The sequence below is a fragment of the Scyliorhinus torazame genome, chromosome 18, assembly GCF_047496885.1.
Source record: "Scyliorhinus torazame isolate Kashiwa2021f chromosome 18, sScyTor2.1, whole genome shotgun sequence".
Taxonomy (NCBI): domain Eukaryota; kingdom Metazoa; phylum Chordata; class Chondrichthyes; order Carcharhiniformes; family Scyliorhinidae; genus Scyliorhinus; species Scyliorhinus torazame.
The window spans coordinates 142,084,855-142,103,189 of record NC_092724.1 but is presented as its reverse complement, the minus strand read 5'-3'; the positions used below and the strand labels follow the sequence as shown (position 1 = coordinate 142,103,189).

General features: G+C 53.1%; 1 protein-coding gene and 1 long non-coding RNA gene across 3 annotated transcripts in view; one reads left to right on the top strand and one right to left on the bottom strand.

Moving 5' to 3' along the window:
• Positions 1 to 757: 757 nt before the first annotated feature.
• Positions 758 to 10,316, bottom strand: LOC140395574 (uncharacterized). The gene is made up of 2 exons (XR_011936237.1): positions 9,637 to 10,316; positions 758 to 3,049 (listed from the first exon to the last, which is right to left on the bottom strand). It is a non-coding gene; the product is annotated as an uncharacterized lncRNA (long non-coding RNA).
• Positions 10,316 to 18,335, top strand: part of sirt7 (sirtuin 7) — a 41,485-nt gene continuing 33,465 nt past the window's right edge. For both annotated transcript variants that reach the window (XM_072483525.1, XM_072483524.1), the window contains exons 1-2: positions 10,316 to 10,471; positions 16,473 to 16,610. In XM_072483525.1, coding sequence (XP_072339626.1) covers positions 10,382 to 10,471; positions 16,473 to 16,610 — 228 coding nt within the window. In that variant the 5' untranslated portion in view covers positions 10,316 to 10,381. The remainder of the gene's footprint in view (positions 10,472 to 16,472; positions 16,611 to 18,335) is intronic.

The window sequence follows — 18,335 nt, the reverse complement described above, 5'->3', positions numbered from 1 at the left end:
CCGCGCTGCCGCCCAAAAAATATATGTATATTTAGGTATCCATGCCCCAAATCCTAGCAATGTTGTCCCAAATGGCAGTCTCTGAGAACATCTGAGTGACAATCAATGGCGTACATAACCATCAGTCCCGTTTGTCAGATCACATAAATTTATATAAAAGTGTAACGTATACACTGACTGCTTGCGAGGCTGCATTAAATGTCTGATGGGCCTCTTGCCACATTACCTTGTTATCTTACTTGGAACCTGATTGTGATGCCAAGTTAGCTGAGATATTCCTCTCACAGTACAATGAATGTTTTGCTACCTTTTTCCAGAGTAGGAAATCATAGCAGCCAAATATGCTACCCAGCTGCACGCACCCACTGATCCGTTAGTAGTGTTTCCTAAAAGGTCTCAGTAAAAGGTTTGTGAATAGTAAGTTCGTCATTACATCTGAATTTAGAATGCTTTTCTTTTTATAAATACGTGTGTGATAATAATGTGATTAGCATAGGGCTACATTCATACTACAAGAAGCTACACCAGTCCACAGCCCATAACAAACTAAATCAAGAACACAAAGCATCAACTGCAAAGCAAACACTTGATGGCGCAAAGGAAAAGTGATGTTTTGCAAAATCGACGGCATTTTGAGAGCAATTACACATTTTTCCTTGCTCTTTACCACCTCAGCTTCCCCACTTACCCCAACCCTTGCTTTCTCGCCCTTCATTTTCACCCCTGTTGTACCCTCAATAACGACGCTTAGAGAGTAAACGGTAAAGAAGGCTTTAATAAGCTAAGAACTAGCCTGGTGCCGAGACGGGTGCTAACTGGGTGCCGCCCACAAGGCGGCCCCTTATATACGGCTCCCAGGTGGGCGGAGCCAGAGGCGGAGTCCCCCAGGGTTCCAAGCCTGGTCTTAAAGGGGACATCACTTTACATGATGACAAGGGTACAGTAATACAGTAACCGTTCATAACATTCACCCCGTTTTTAAAAAAAAGTCCGGCGGGGTGAAGTGCCATCATAAGTCCATTCATCTCGGTGGCCTGATCGTCCTTATCGACCTCCTCAGCTCGGGCGGCGGTGCGGCGGACACGGACGTCTTAGTTGAGGGTACGTCCGGGAGCACGCCTTGGTCCGGGTCAGGGTAGGGGATCGGGGCACAGGGGGAATAGGTGGGGCTGGGGATAGCGGTGCCGGTGCCGGCGCCGGCGGGGTGTGTAGGGGGGGGCGCTAGGGGGCGTGCGCGGTGGGTGCCTACCAACGGGGAGTGGGGCCAGGAGGGGGTGTGTTGTAGTGGGTGCCGGGTCCTGCAGGGGAGCTGCGAGGGAAGGTGCGTCTGTAGTGGGGGAACTAACGGGTGCCAAATCCCGGCGGGAAACCGTATCTTGCCTGCCGTCGGGGTACTAGACGTAGGTGTAACTGGGGTTTGCTTGTAGTAATCGGACCTTCTCGACGAGGGGGTCCGTTTTATGGCTCCTCGTGTGCCTCCGGAGAAGAACAGGTCCCGGAGCCGTGAGCCAAGGTGGAAGCGAGACCCCGGAGGTTGACTTCCTGGGGAAGACAAACAATTGGTTGTGTGGGGTCTCATTCGTGGCCGTGCAGAGGAGCGACCTAATGGAGTGTAGGGCGTCAGGCAGGACCTCCTGCCAGCGGGTAGTTGGGAGACTTCTCGACTGTAGGGCCAAAAGGACAGCTTTCCACACTGTCGCGTTCTCCCTCTCCACCTGCCCGTTTCCCCGCGGGTTATAACAGGTCGTTCTGCTTGAGCAGATACTGACGCAGTTCATCGCTCATGAACGATGTACCCCGGTCGCTGTGGATATAAGCGGGGAAACCAAACCGGGTGAAGATGCTGTGCAGTGCCTTTATCACGGTGGCAGAGGTCATGTCGGGGCAGGGAATGTCGAATGGGAAGCGGGAGAACTCATTGATAATGGTGAGGAAATAGGCATTGTGGTTGGTGGATGGGAGGGGCCCCTTGAAGTCCACGCTTAGTCGTTCGAAGGGCCCCGAGGCCTTCACAAGCCGAGCCTTGTCTGGCCGGTAGAGGCCCATAACGTGGCTGAGTCTGAGGAAGTCTGAGGGGGCCTTGCAGAGTCCGCGGGGTACATACCCAAATTATGTCGGGCCACCTCCAGTGATGAGGCGAGCGTTAGCGTGTCCTGGAGGTCTTTTGCCACGTTTTTGAGTAGCCGCTGCCGGATGTAGGTCGAGCGGATCCCGGACACGAACGCGTCTCTGATGTGCAGGTTCACATGGGTTTCCCCTGTCACATCCTGATGGTCACAGTCCCTGGCAAGCGTGGTGAGTTTTTCAACAAATTTGTCTAGCGATTCCCCCGAGCGCTGCCGGCAGGTAGAGAGCAGGTGCCTGGCGTGTACCTCGTTGATGGGTTTGACAAACCGCTTGCGGAGTAACTCGACTGCCTCTTCATAAGTAGTCACCTTTTCGAGCGTGGCGGAGATTCTGTGACTCACCCGGGCGTGGAGTAGGCGCAGCTTGCATGGCCCCAGGATGGGGGTCACTGAGGAGTCCAGGTAGGCCTCAAAACATCGGAGCCAGTATTTAAACATTTCTTTTGCCTCCGGTGTCCGTGCTTCCAGGTTGAGCTTCTCTGGTTTTAGGCTTGCATCCATCCTGATGTAGTTTAGCTTATTAAATTGTTGTACCCTCAATAACGACGCTTAGAAAGTAAAACGGTAAAGAAGGCTTTAATAAGCTAAGAACTAGCCTGGTGCCGAGACGGGTGCTAACTGGGTGCCGCCCACAAGGCGGCCCCTTATATACGGCTCCCAGGTGGGCGGAGCCGGAGGCGGAGTCCCCCAGGATTCCAAGCCCGGTCTTAAATGGGACATCACCTTACATGATGACAAGGGTACAGTATTACAGTAACCGTTCATCACAACCCCGAAAGTCGAAATCTGTTTTACTCCGATGGGACTGGAAACGACTAAAAAATGGAGAGTGGTCCAGATGTTCTGCCAAAAGGCACAAGATGATTGTTGATGTGAAGGTGAACAACCAGCATCATGGTGACCCCCATGTAACACGGGGAAAGCTGAAAGAGAGAGGATGGAAAGGTAGATTTTCAGCCCATTAATTGTGAGCAGGTCACTATTTGAAAAGAGGTGATCAACAACAAAACAAGAAATCACATTCTGAAAGACTAAGGACGGCTGCAGTAGGATATTGAGGAAAGTATCAGGCTGATTATACCAGCTGAAACTCTCCTGTGGTTGGAGTCAAGGATATTGTTGAGGATTGATTCTTTACCATAGAATCCCTACAGTGCAGAAGGAGGACATTCGGCCCATCGAGTCTGCACCGACCCTTGGAAAGAGCACCATACCTAGGCCCACACCTCCACCCTATCCCTGTAACCCCTCCTGATATTTCGGACACTAAGGGGCAATTTAGCATGGCCAATCCACCTATCCTGCACACCTTTGGACTGTGGGCGGCAATCGGAGCACCCGGAGGAAACCCACACACACACGGGGAGAAAGTGTAAACACCACACAGGCAGATACCCGAGGCGGTGAGGCTGCAGTGCTAACCACTGTGCCATTGTGCCACACATACTATAGCTGACCTAGGAGTGCTTGGACAGAACGTTTGAAGTAAAAAGATGATTCAGCTCTAACCTTTACCTGAATCAGCATAACATTTCTTGCAAAAGTCCACAATCCCTAAATGCCATAAAAAGTTAAGCTATTGGAAGCCTGGGACATTGGGACTGTACAGTACAACATAAGATGGCTGAACCCTCAGTTGGACATTCCACGTGAGGAAAGGTGTTCAGAGGGAATACTGTGTTCAAGAAATCGCAGACCTGGGGCGAAATTCTCCCCCAACAGCGCGATGTCCGCCGACTGGCGCCAAAAACGGCGCCAATCAGACGGGCATCGCGCCGGCCCAAAGGTGCAGAATGCTCCGCATCTTTGGGGGCCGAGCCCCAACATTGAGGGGCTAGGCCGGCGCCGGAGGGATTTCCGCCCCGCCAGCTGGCGGAAATGGCATTTGTTGCCCCGCCAGCTGGCGGAAATGGCGTTTGGTGCCCCGCCAGCTGGCGCGGAAATGCGGCGCATGCGCGGGAGCGTCAGCGGCCGCCAACAGTTTCCCGTGCATGCGCAGTGGGGAGAGTCACTTCCTCCTCCGCCATGGTGGAGACCGTGGCGGAGGCGGAAGGGAAAGAGTGCCCCCACGGCACAGGCCCGCCCGCGGATCGGTGGGCCCCGATCGCGGGCCAGGCCACCGTGGGGGCACCCCCCGGGGTCAGATCGCCCCGCGCCCCCCCCCCCCCAGGACCCCGGAGCCCGCCCACGCCGCCTGGTCCCGCCGGTAAATACCAGCTTTGATTTACACCGGCGGGACAGGCAATTTCTGGGCGGGACTTCGGCCCATCCGGGCCGGAGAATTGAGCGGGGGGTCCCGCCAACCGGCGCGGCCCGATTCCCGCCCCTGCCCAATCTCCGGTACTGGAGACGTCGGCGGGGGCGGGATTCACGGCAGCCAACGGCCATTCTCCGACCCGGCGGGGGGTCGGAGAATGACGCCCCTGTAGTTTCTGACTTTCCATTCACGAACTTGGAGGAACAGAAAATTAAAGTCTGCTGACGCACAGTTACACAGCCAACACTGGGAGAATGCCACCGCAAAAGCTCATTCCTTCCTTGAAGCATCTGATTAGGGAGTCAGCTCAATGCTTCCAAATTGACTTAAAACACTCTAGACTTTGCAAATGTGATTTGTGGTGAAGTCCACACTTTAAATGTGTCTTACTGTAATGAGGTCAGAAGCTTAGGGACCCTGGTGGAACCTAAACTGAACACCCTTGAGCAGACAATTGGTGAGTATGTGCTGCTTGACAGTGCTGTCGATGACCCCTTCCATCATTTTACTGATGCATGTTGGGGTGGTAACTGGCAAGGTTGGATTTGTCCTGTTTCTTGTATACAGGACATACCGGGGCAATTTTCCACATTACCGGGTAGATGCCAGTGTTGCAGCTGAACTGGAAGAGTTTGGATGGGGGCACATCAAGTTCTGGAGCACAAGTCTTCATTAGCACTGGCAGGAAAAATAAAATAGCATGTTCCTTAAATAGAGAATGACTACTGAATTCCAAGGTACAGAGGAATATAGGTGTGTGGTAGTCTGTGTAGAGGTATTACGGTACCTGGTAATGCTGGAACACCATTGGTAGATATTGTATGTTTCCTATTGGTCAAGCTGTATGGTAGCTCTGCCCTGCAAGGCGGGGTATAAGAGCCCGTGCTGCCCCAGCAGCCTTCTTTCTGTCCCTGATCTGCTGGGGGAAACATCTAGCCTATTAAAGCAGTCAGTTGGACTACAACCTCGCTTTAGTGATCATTGATGGTGCATCAATTTAATAAACTAGATTTAAAACGATGGAGCTCCGAATCAAGCCGGAGTGTCTGCAACCCGGCCCCCACGCAGCGAACTCAGCGGCAACCTTCAAGCACTGGCTGGTGTGTTTTAACAGATATCTCGGAACGGCCGAAAACACACCCACGGGAGAACAGAAATTGCAAGTCCTGCACTTGAGGGTGAGCCCGGAAATTTACACCCTCAACGAGGAAGCGGATGACTTCAATGCAGCAATGGAGCAGCTAAAAGGACTTTATATTCGCCCGATACACCAGCTCTATGCCCGACATCTGCTACCAATGAGGCGACAAATCCCTGGGGAAATCGCTGGAAGAATTCTACCATGCGCTCCTGGTATTGGGGAGAAACTGCAGCTGCCCGCAAGTTTTGGCGAGCGACCACACAGAACTCTTGATCCGGGATGCTTTCGTGGCAGGTATGCAGTCCTCCCAAATCCACCAGCGATTGCTGGAAAAAGACACCCTAGGCCTCAAGGAGGCACGGGCCCTTGCAGGCTCCCTGGATGTGGCCTCCCGAAACGCCCGCGTTTACGTTCCCGACCGCGCGGCAGCCCCCTGTGCAGCGTGGAACCCCTCCGCAGCCGACCCCGAGACATCCCCCATCCCCCCACAAGCTTGTGCTGCAAGGCGGCCTGGCAAACCGGGGGACCCCGCTGCTACTTTTGCGCACAGGCCAAGCACCCCCGGCAGCGCTGCCTGGCCCGCGCATCCACCTGCAAGGGATGCGGTAAAAAGAGCCACTTCGTGGTGGTATGCCAGGCCCGTGCGGTCGCCGCGGTCTCCGGTGGCGAATGCGGACCACCACCGGCCTCGAACACTCTCAACTGCTACAACAACAGTACTAATCAACGGGCACGAGACGTCCTGCTTAATCGACTCTGGGAGCACGGAGAGCTTCATACACCCCAAAAACGTCCCTTTCGTTTTCGAAAACGTTCAGGAAGTACGTGTTGCAGTTGGTGGAGGGGAGGGGGCCTTTGAAGTCCATGCTGAGGCGTTCAAAGGGACAGGAAGCCTTTATCAGGTGCACCCTCTCTGGCCGGTTGAAGTGCGGTTTGCACTCCGCGCAGATTTGGCAGTCCCTGGTGGCTGTCCTGACCTCCTCGATGGAGTAGGGCAGGTTGTGGGTCTTTATAAATTGGAAGAAGCGAGTGACCCCCGGGTGGCAGTGGTCCTCGTGGAGGGCTCGGAGACGGTCCACTTGTGCATTGGCACATGTGCCGCGGGACAGGCCGTCAGGAGGCTCGTTTAGCTTCCCGGAACGATACAAGATCTCGTAGTTGTAGGTGGAGAGTTCGAACCTCCACCGAAAGATCTTATCGTTTTTTATCTTGCCCCGCTGTGCATTATCGAACATGAAAGCAACCGGCCGTTGGTCAGTGAGGAGAGTGAATCTCCTGCCGGCCAGGTAATGCCTCCAATGTCGCACAGCTTCTACTATGGTCTGGGCCTCCTTTACGACTGAGGAGTGGCGGATTTCAGAAGCATGGAGGTTACGTGAGAGGAAGGCCACGGGTCTGCCTGCTTGGTTGAGGGTGGCCGCCAGAGCTACGTCAGACGCGTCACTCTCGACCTGGAAGGGGAGGGACTCATCGATGGCATGCATCGTGGCCTTTGCGATATCTGCTTTGATGCGGCTGAAGGCCTGACAGGCCTCTATCGACAGGGGAAAAGCCGTGGATTGGATCAGGGACGGGCCTTGTCCGCATAGTTGGGGACCCACCGGGCACAGTAAGAGAAAAACGCTAGGCAGCGCTTCAGGGCCTTGGAGCAGTGAGGGAGGGCGCACTCCATAAGGGGGCGCATGCGTTCAAGGTCGGGGCCTATGACTCCATTTCGCACTACGTAGCCTAGGATGGCTAGACGGTCGGTGCTAAACATGCATTTATCCTTATTGTAGGTCAGATTAAGGATATTCGCGGTCTGGAGAAATTTTCAGAGGTTGGTGTCGTGGTCCTGCTGGTCATGGCAGTAGATGGTGACGTTATCAAGATACGGGAACGTTGCACGTAAGCCGTACCGGTCAACCATTCGGTCCATCGCACATTGGAAGACCGAGACCCCGTTTGTGACACCGAAGGGAACCCTTAAAAAGTGATAGAGCCGCCCATCTGCTTCGAAGGCAGTGTACTGGCGGTCACCATGACGGAGGGGCAGCTGGTGGTAGGCAGACTTGAGATCCACCGTGGAGAAAACCTTGTACTGCGCAATCCTGTTTACCAGGTCGGCTATACGGGGGAGAGGGTACGCGTCCAGTTGCGTAAACCTGTTGATGGTCTGGCTGTAGTCGATGACCATCCTATGTTTCTCCCCGGTCTTTACCACCACGACTTGAGCTCTCCAGGGGCTGTTGCTTGCTTCGATGACCCCTTCCTTCAACAGCCTTTGGACCTCGGACCTAATGAAGGTCCGGTCCTGGGCACTGTACCGTCTGCTCCTGGTGGCGACGGGTTTGCAATCCGGGGTGAGGTTCGCAAACAGGGAAGGCGGGTCGACCTTAAGGGTCGCGAGGCCGCAGACAGTAAGGGGGGTATAGTGCCGCCAATTTTAAAGGTCAGGCTTTGTAGGTGGCCCTGGAAATCCAGCCCAAGAAGGGTGGCTGCGCAGAGGTGCGGCAGAATGTACTGGCGGAAATTGCGGAATTCCCTGCCTTGGACAGTGAGGTTTGCTAGGCAGAACCCCTTTATCTCCACTGCGTGTGACGCGGAGGCCAGGGAGGTCCGTTGGTTTACGGGATGGGTGACAAGAGAACAGCACCTTACCGTGTCGGGGTGGACAAAGCGTTCCGTGCTCCCGGAATCGATCAGGCATGACGTCGCGTGGCCGTTGATGGCGATCGTTGTGGTGGCTTTCGCTAGCGTCAGGGGCCGACTCTGGTCCAGGGTAACGGAGGCCAGCTGCAGCAAGGGGGAGTTCTGGTCGGGCAGCATGGAGTCGGCTATGCTGGGGGCTTGAGGCCCCATCCAAGATGGCATCAGCCACGGGTCGCACATGGAGTCCGGGGATGCAGAAGATGGTGGCGGCGAGGGACAAAATGGCGGGGGGCAAAATGGCCGCGGCCGTGGGTCGCACGTTGCCTGGGGATAGAAGGGCGGCGGTGGGCCTTGGACGGCCGGGACCTGAAAAAAAGGCTGCTGATAGTCGCTGGAGACTGCTGCCCGACATAGTGGCCTTTCTTGCCGCACCCTTTGCAGGTGGCGGTGCGGGCCGGGCAGCGCGCGCGGGGATGACTTGCCTGGCCGCAGAAGAAGCAGCGTTGGCCGGCGATGAAAACGGGCCGTCTTGCCGCGTAGGCCTGAGGGGTTAGCAGGAAAGTCTGGGGGGCTGCCGCGACGGGATGCTACGCAGCCCAGGGGGGCACCGTGCGTCCGGGAGCAAAAGCCAGTGCGTTTTGTACACAATGTCCATGGACCCTGCCAGGGCCCGTGCCTCAGTGAGGCCCAGTGTGTCCATTTCAAGGAGCCTTCTGCGGATGTCGGGGGAAGTCATACCTGCCATGAAAGCGTCCCGAATTAAAAGTTCCGTGTGCTCGTTCCCCGTAACTGCTGGGCAGCCACAGTTTCGGCCAAGCACTATTAGTGCCCGATAGAAGTCTTCCAGTGTTTCTTCTGGGCTCTGCCTTCTAGTTGCCAGCAGGTGACGGGCGTAGACCTGGTTCAGAGGACGGATGTAATGTCCTTCTAGCAGCTCGATAGCTCCAGCATAATTCTCCGCCTCCTCGATCAGAGGGTAGATTGCAGGGCTGACCCGGGAGCGTAGAAGGTGCATTTTCTGCCTCTCCGTGGGGGTGTCGGCGGCCATGTCGACGAAGCTCTTAAAACGCGCCAGCCAGTGCTTGAAGATAGCAGCGGAGTTGTCTGCGTGGGGGCTGAGCTGAAGGCACTCCGGCTTGATGCAGAGATCCAAACTTTCAGAAGTAATAGCTGATTAAATTGATGCACAATCAATTACTCTCGAGACAAGGTGAGTCATAACTAATAGGCTTTAATCAGATAGAACTGTATCCAGCAGCTTTGATACAGAAAGTGAAGGCTGCTGGGACGGCATTAGTTCTTATACCCCGCCTCCCAGGGTGGAGCTATGTACGTTAGCCAATGGTAGACTCTACGTCTAGCCAATGGTCATCCACCTCTCAGGTACTGCAATACCTGGTATTACCACAGGAACTTTGTTCCCATTTAGTTAAATCGCACCCATAAAGTCTGACATAAGAACTTCTTCGGCGATCACTCACCGACGAGTATGATTGTGGACCTAAGAAATTCTGTGTCGTTGTTCATGGGCTCTGTGGGTGCCTGTGTGGCTGATGAGCCCGATCCGCGAGCCATTTATCTGACCACATACTCGGTTGGGGGTTTCTGGGAGGTGGGATGGATTTGTCCTTGGACTCGAGATTGCTGGTATTCCTTTCCCAGTCTACTTTCCGTAACTCCTCTTGCTGTCGGGTGTTCACGAAGAATAGTGTCCCTTCAATCAGAAGATTCATCCTGAGAATCTTCGACAACCGGGACATCCATGCTGATCCCAAGATCTTCATGTACAAGGCAGTCCATGGTGCCAACTCTTCTATACCACTCAGAAACCTGGACGTAAGAATGCAGTCAAGAATATCAAAAGTAGCTCCCAAAACTTGGGGTTATAAGTAAAGTTGAAATCCAAAATATTATGTCCAGTGATTACGTTTTGCTGATGGATCTTACAGGTAAGAGTGTGCTGGCTCAGTGATTCCTATCCCCTTCAAGCGACTGCTGAAACACGGGGTGTTGTTTAGACTCCGGCCACAGGAGCCGCTGCTGCAGGGAGTTGTTTAGACTCCGGCCACAGGAGCCGCTGCTGCAGGGAGTTGTTTAAACTCCGACCACAGGTGCCGCTGTTGCAGGGGTGAGTGCTCCTCATCCAGGCTCCGGTGGAGCGGGGAGCCCGCTCCCTCCTTGTTTTAAAGGGCCCGGTAGCTGCAGAGAGAGGCTGCTTGCCCGCCCATGGCCGGAGTGTCCCAGCGGGAGGTCCGGAAAGCGGCTGATCGGCGGCAGAAGCGGGTGCTGGAGGAGCAGAGGGCCAGGATCAAACTGGTCAGGTTCACAGCGGCTTCATCGTCTGCTCGGTGTCCGACCACAAGAGCGGGAATTGGCGGGGCGGCTCCTGCAGCCGGGGAGGGCTCGGGTCCCGGTAACCAGCACCGGAGGGGACAGAGCGACCTGGTCAAACTGCCCCCTCCTCACCCCCTGGGCCTTCCCCCCCCCCATCCCCCCACGCCACCCCCTCCATTTCCCCCCAGCCCCTCAATTTCCCCCCAGCCCCTCACCACCTGTGCGCCTCCCCTCCCTGTCTCTTCCCCCGCCCCGTCTCCTCCCACTGCTCCCCGTCGCCCCCTCCGCCTTGCCCCGCCTCTCCCTCCGCCTGGCCCCGCCTCCCCCTCCGCCTGCCCCCCCCCCCCCCTGTCAATGCCCCCTGTCAGCCCCTGCGTCTCTCTTTCTCCCCCCCCCCCCCCCCCGTCACCCACTGCGTCTCTCCCGCACCCCCCCTGGTCACCCCCTGCATCTCCCCGTTGTGGTGGTATGTATTAGGGGTATTCCCCACCCCTCCGTCACCTCCCTGCGTCTCTCCCTCCGTCTCTCCCTCCATCACCCCCCTGCGTCTCTTTTCCCCCCCCCCCCCATCACGCCTTGAGTCTCCTCCCCCCCCCCCCCCCCACAGCGTTTCTTTTCCGCCCGTCACTCTCTTCCCCCTCCCACGCACTCTTTCCCCCTCCCACGCACTCTTTCCCCTTCCCCATGTCTCTTCTCTCCCCCTGTCACTCCCTGCGTCTCTTCCCCTGCCCCCCGTCACCCCCCTGCGTCTCTACCCCTGCCCCCCCCCCGTCACCCCCTGCCCCCTGTCACCCCCTGCATCTCTTCCCCTACCCTCCTGTCACCCCCTGCGTCTCTACCCCTGCCCCCATCACCCCCTGCGTCTCTACCCCTGCCCCCATCACCCCCTGCGTCTCTACCCCTGCCCCCATCACCGCCTGTGTCTCTACCCCTGCCCCCCGTCACCCTGTGTCTCTACCCCTGCCCCCGTCACCCCCCTGTGTCTCTTCTCCACCCCCCCCCCCATCACTCCCTGCGTCTCTTCCCCACCCCCCTGCGTCTCTCCCTCCGTCACTCTCTCGCGCCTCTCCTCCTCTCCCCCCCCCCCCCCCCCGGGTCACCCCTTGCGTATCTCCCCAACCCCGGCGTTTCTTTTCTGCCCGTCGCTCTCTTCCCCCTCCAACGTCACTCTTTCTCCCCCCCCCCCAATGTCTTCTCTCTTCCCCCCCCCCCCCATCACTCCCTGCGTCTCTTCCCCTGACCCCCCCCCCCCCCCCCGTCATTCCCTGAGTCTCTACCCCTGCCCCCCCGTCACCCCCTGCGACTCTCTTCTCCTGACCCCCGTCACCACCCCTGCGCCCGTCACCCCCTGCGTCTCTATCCCTGCCCCGTCACCTCCTGCGTCTCTACCCCTGCCACCGTCACCCCCTGCATCTCTACCGCAGCCCCCCCCCCGCCACCCCCTGCGTCTCTACCCCCACCCCGTCACCCCCTGCGTCTTTACCACTGCCCCCCCCCCCCCCCCCCGTCACCATTTTCCATCTGTAGTGCTCTGAGAAGGCTGGGCCGATGTGCTGTAAATGGCTGAGCTGTGCATCGCAGGAGAGAACGTGCTTGTGTTTGTGGCTTTTATAAGTATGTGTGTGCATATGGAAGAGCTGTGAGGGTAGAATTGGGACCTGCTGCAATGACTCCTTTCTGTGAACATTGGCGAGTTGGGCAAGGCACTGGAAGGTGCCTGGCATCCTTTAATTTGTGCTCTGGTATACCATGTTTTCAGGGAAAGGCGGGTAGAAAAGTGTAGAGTAAAAAGGAAAAACAAGCCAATTACTATCGCGCTTCCACACTAGGTTGCAGAGGTGGGAACATAGAACATTACAGCGCAGTACAGGCCCTTCGACCCGCTATGTTGCTCCGACCTGTGAAACCACTCTAAAGCCCATCTACACTATTCCCTTATCGTCCATATGTCTATCCAATGACCAGTTGAATGCCCTTAGTGTTGGCGAGTCCACTACTGTTGCAGGCAGGGCATTCTAGACTACTCTCTGAGTAAAGAACCTACCTCTGACATCTGTCTTATATCTATCTCCCCTCAATTTAAAGCTATGTCCCCTCGTGCTAGACATCACCACCTGAGGAAGAAGGCTCTCTGTCCACCCTATCCAATCCTCTGATCACCTTGTATGCCTCAATTAAGTCACCTCTTAACCTTCTCTCTCATGAAAACAGCCTCGAGTCCCTCAGCCTTTCCTCATAAGATCTTCCATCCCATACCAGGCAACATTCTGGTAAATCTCCTCTGCGCCCTTTCCAATGCTTCCACATCCTTCCTATAATGCGGCGACCAGAATTGCACGCAATACTCCAAATGCGGCAGCACCAGAGTTTTGTACAGCTGCAACATGACCTCATGGCTCCGAAACTCAATCCCTCTACCAATAAAAGCTAACACACCGTACGCCTTCTTAACAACCCTCTCAACCTGGGTGGCAACTTTCAGGGATCTATGTACGTGGACACCGAGATCTCTCTGCTCATCCACACTGCCAAGAATCTTGCTATTAGCCCAGTACTCTGTCTTCCTGTTATTCCTTCCAAAATGAATCACCTCACACTTTTCTGCATTAAACTCCTCATTTACCACCTCTCAGCCCAGCGCTGCAGCTTATCTATGTCCCTCTGTAACTTATAACATCCGTCCGCACTGTCCACAACTCCACCGACTTTAGTGTCATCTGCAAATTTTTTCACCCATCCTTCTACGCCCTCCTCCAGGTCATTCAAACAGCAGTGGCCCCAAAACAGATCCTTGTGGTACACCACTAGTAACTGGACTCCAGTCTGAACATTTCCCATCAACCACCACCCTTTGTCTTCTTCCAGCTAGCCAATTTCTGATCCAATCTGCTAAATCACCCTGAATCCCATGCCTCTGTATTTTCTTCAGTAGCCTACCATGGGGAACCTTATCAAACACTTTACTGAAATCCATATACGCCACATCAACTGCTTTACCCTCATCCACCTGTTTGGTCACCTTCTCAAAGAACTCAATAAGGTTTGTGAGGCACGACCTACCCTTTACAAAACCGTGTTGACTATCTCTAATCAAATTATTTTTTTACAGATGATTATACATCCTATCTCTTATAAACCTTTCCAAGATTTTGCCCACAACAGAAGTAAGGCTCACTGGTCTATAGTTACCGGGGTTGTCTCTACTCCCCTTCTTGAACAAGGGGACAACATTTGCTATCTTCCAGTCTTCTGGCACTATTCCTGTAGACAAAGATGACTTAAAGATCAAAGCCAAAGGCTCAGCAATCTCCTCCCTAGCTTCCCAGAGAATCCTAGGATAAATCCCATCTGGCGCAGGGGACTTATCTATTTTCACACTTTCCAGAATTGCTAACACCTCCTCCTTATGAACCTCAAGCCCTTCTAGTCTAGTAGCCTGAATCTCAGTATTCTCCTCGACAACATTGTCTTTTTCCTGTGAGAATACTGACAAAAAATATTCATTTAGCACCTCTCCTACCTCCTCGGACTCCAAGCACGACTTCCCACTACTGTCCTTGACTGGCCCAACCCTTGCCCTAGTCATTCGTTTATTCCTGACGTATCTATGGGTTATCCTTGATCCTACCTGCCAAAGACTTCTCATGTCCCCTCCTGGCTCTTAGCTCTCTCTTTAGGTCCTTCCTAGCTAACTTGTAACTCTCGAGCGCCCTAACTGAACCTTCATGACTCATCTTTACAGAAGCCTCTTTCTTCCTCTTGACAAGTGTTTTGACTGCTTTAGTAAACCACGGTTCCCTTGCTCGACCACTTCCTCCCTGCCTGACAGGTACATACTTATCTAGGACACGCAGTAGCTGTTCCTTGAGCAAGCTCCACATTTCCATTGTGCCCATCCCCTGCAGTTTTCCTCTCCATCCGATGCATCCTAAGTCTTGCCTCATTGCATCATAATTGCCTTTCCCCCAGATACAACTCTTGCCCTGCGGTATATACCTATCCCTTTCCATCACTAAAGTAAACGTAATCGAATTGTGGTCACTATCACCAAAGTGCTCACCTACCTCCAAATCTAACACCTGTCCTGGTTCATTACCCAGCACACTGGGCTAAATAGCTGGCTTTGAAAGCAGACCAAGGCAGGCCAGCAGCATTGTTCAATTCCCATACCAGCCTCCCCGAACAGGTGCCGGAATGTGGCGACTAGGAGCTTTTCACAGTAACTTCATTTGAAGCCTACTTGTGACAATAAGCTGTTTCCATTTCATTTTCAATATGGCCTCGCCTCTTGTTGGCCTATCTACATACTGTGTCAGGAAACCCTCCTGCACACATTGGACAAAAATGGACCCATCTAAAGTACTCGAACTATAGCGTTTCCAGTCAATATTTGGAAAGTTAAAGTCCCCCATAACAACTACCCTGTTGCTTTCGCTCCTATCCAGAATCATCTTTGCAATCCTTTCCTCTACACCTCTGGAACTTTTTGGAGGCCTATAGAAAACCCCTGATCATCTGTGGTTGGGACTGCCCAAAAGGTTAGGGTGATTGATGTTAGTGTGGTGCTGTATCCCACAACAAATCTTATGAATATTTACAGTCACTACTTGTAGTGCAAATCTCTGCTAAACACCACAGTTTAGCATGACAATTCTTGGTCGTAAAAATGCCGTTTTCTAAGTGAGAGCATTTGCCTACAAATGACACTTGGGGGTTGCTTTTAATGCAGTAATTGGTAGCATATATTGGTAGCATATCAAGTAATTTCTGTGTATGAATCATGGTGACAGTTTGCTAGATAACACATAACTAATTAAGCTGGGGACAATGACTGCATGTGCCTGGGTAAAAATACTGTCATTCAATTAACTAGTAATGGTAATACTGGAAAACTTCTCTTTTAGTGCAATGAGTACGTGTTTAAAATCTTTCAAGTCTGGCCCATGAGTAAATGGCATATTACTCTTTTAATTAGATATTAATGGCATTCTTTCAACTTTATCAAAAATTAAACCTTCAACTATCATCGCAGCACTAACGTGTGATATTCAGCAGCAAGTGTTAGTTGTGCTGTTGCATAGTATTAAATTAGCCAATGTCCATATACTCCATTGATGAGGCATCATTACTATTATAGAATAGAAATGTCCCTTGTTACACTGGAGATTATCACAAAGAGATTACTTTCTTCAGTGGCAAGTGCCTGGTGCAATAAATTGCTATTTATATTTTTACCAGGGACAGGACGATCACAGTGAAGAGGAAAGGATAGTTACAAATAGGATTTTAGCAAAGTGTAATGTGGGCGTGTGAAAATTGAACTATGAAAAACACTCAACTAGTTTTTTGATTTCTTCGTCTGTGCATTAGTTTTGACAAACATGCAAGTTTGTAAACATGTTTATGATTCATTGGAACAATTGCACAAAGTAAATATTTGAGGCTTACAAACCAGGAACGTGCCTGGAGGGAATGTGACACCTTTGGTAGTTGTGGAAGCAATGTGACATGATCTACGAAGAGTGTTACACAACAACTGCCTAGGTAAAATTAGTTGGCTCAAATATTTTATCGGTACAGGAATTAAAACTGTTTTCAACTCCTGTTCGATGGTGTTCAATTGGAGCAGTAAATTAGAATATGTTTTTTTTTTTTTTTACAATTAGATTCTTCATTCTTTCACACATTAAACCATGACTAGAAAGAGCTGATGTTTGCTAACATTTAGAATTTGTCTGTTGAAATTAAAGTTTGTAAAGTAACGACCCTGGTAAATAATTGTGGAACTTACTGAGGAGTATTGTCACTTGGTCTACACTAGCTATCTGTTCTCTTTCAATTCTTCTGCTCCTATATGCGCTCAATGTTTTTCTTCAAGTATTAACACTTATAGGCAGTTGGATAATTGAATCCGCTGTAACAAGTGTTGCACATCTTCATTGCCCATTTTTTCTAATCTCCTCTTAAACTGAATCTTTTGCAGGTCTCCAAAATCCTACAAAAACCGGATCAACTGCGAACAAAGGATGACCTCACTGTCCTTGCAGCATGTGTTGACACCGTGCAGGAGTTGCAAAAGCGAAAGCAGAAGACCGAGGCACGAAAAAGAAAACTTGAAGAAGTGGGTAATTTATCCGGTGCAATGTAGTTGACTCCTGAACTTCATTATTGATTAGCGACAGACTCTGTCAATAGTGGTTTAAATCAGAGAAACACTTAAAAAAAAAAAAAAAACAATTTTTAAATTCTAGGGCATAATTCTCTATCCTCGTTGCGCTTGATGACAGTGCGAGGGGACCAGTGAATAGCGGGAGAGGCCAAAAACCGCGTGGGCGCCAAACAGTTTGCGATGCAACCAGGCCGCTTCCATTGATGAAACTGGGATCCCGCCGTGAGTGGTGAAAAGCCAATAATGACCACTTAAGCCCTATTTCCATACAATTAACGGGAGCCACCCCATGTCCAATAGCCGGCTGTGATTCCACGGTATCCCCAGCAAGTGGTCACGCTGGCGTCGATTAGTACTCCTTTTTAAAAACGTGAACCTGACGGAAGGACTTCTGCGGGGAGTCGAGGAGGTGAGCAGCCATCTTTGTTCACAGGCAAAGAGCCTCGGGGGAACTGGGCTCGCCGCCCCAGTGCTTGGCGGGGGTTGGGGAGCTGGGCATCTTCGGCTGGCGTGGTCTGCCATGCCGGGTGGGGCAACCACAAGTGACTCCACCATGCCAACCCCTGGATCGTGCACCCGTTCCATGGACAACCCTTGTCCCTGCCCGTCTGCCACACCGACCACCCGTAATCCCCACTGACTGCTGAGGACTCTGGCCGTGTGGCTGAAGGGTATTGCTGAATTGGCAGTCGTAGTTAAGTGAGCACTTTACTCATCCCGAGTGGATTCCCGTAGGTGGGTGGGCCATATAACATGTGTGAGTTCTTGCCTAGCATCCCAATCAGACTGTGATTCCTGGTCACTGCCTGATCACTGCAGCAGGCCACACCACTGACACAGCAGCCAACATTCTAGCACCCAGGGGATGGGACACAGCTCCGGGAACATGTCCTTGGCTGGAGGATGGGTGAGTGCAACGGGGAGGGACCAGCGCCCTGTCCAGCTAACGTTATGTGCGGGTGTCAGGGTTACAGGGTCTGGGGTTTGTTAAGTGGGGGGCCAGCTGTGACCGGAAGTGCTTGGGCAGGGCGTTTTGTGTGTGGGGAAGGGAGTGGGGGGGGAGGATCAACGAGAATTGGAGGGTCCTGGGGTGGGAGCTACCACTCTTGTCAGTCTAACACCCTCTCCCAATTCCTTACAAATATTGGACAGTATTTTGGACCCCACAGAACAGGCCCTAGTGGTGCTGCTGGTAGGCCTGGCCAGAGACAGTGGCAACGGCAATGTTTGCAGAGGCTCGAGGCGGCGGCCATGTGCTGGACCCTGCCCCACACCCTGAGGACTCGGCTGCCCTTCAGCCAGGGTGAGACCCAGAGAGGGAGGCCCATGGCGGCCCAGGGTATGCAGACGTGACCGGTCGTTCAAACAGATGACAGACAGTGTGTGCTGCAGGAAGCTCTGCCTCAACAAGCAGACAGTGCGGCACCTGCGCCGTGTCCTCGCGGACCTGGTACAATATAGAGGATGAGGACCTCGCGAATGGCTGTCAAGGTCACCGCGGTCTTGAACCTTTACACCCCAGGATCATTCCACGGCTCGAATGGGGACCTGTGTGCATCTCGTAGGCCACAGCCCACGGGTGCATCCAACAGGTCATGGCTGCCCTGTTTACCTGGGCGGAAAACTATATCAACTTTGCCGTGGACCGAGCCAGACCAGCTGCCTGGCCAGCAGGAT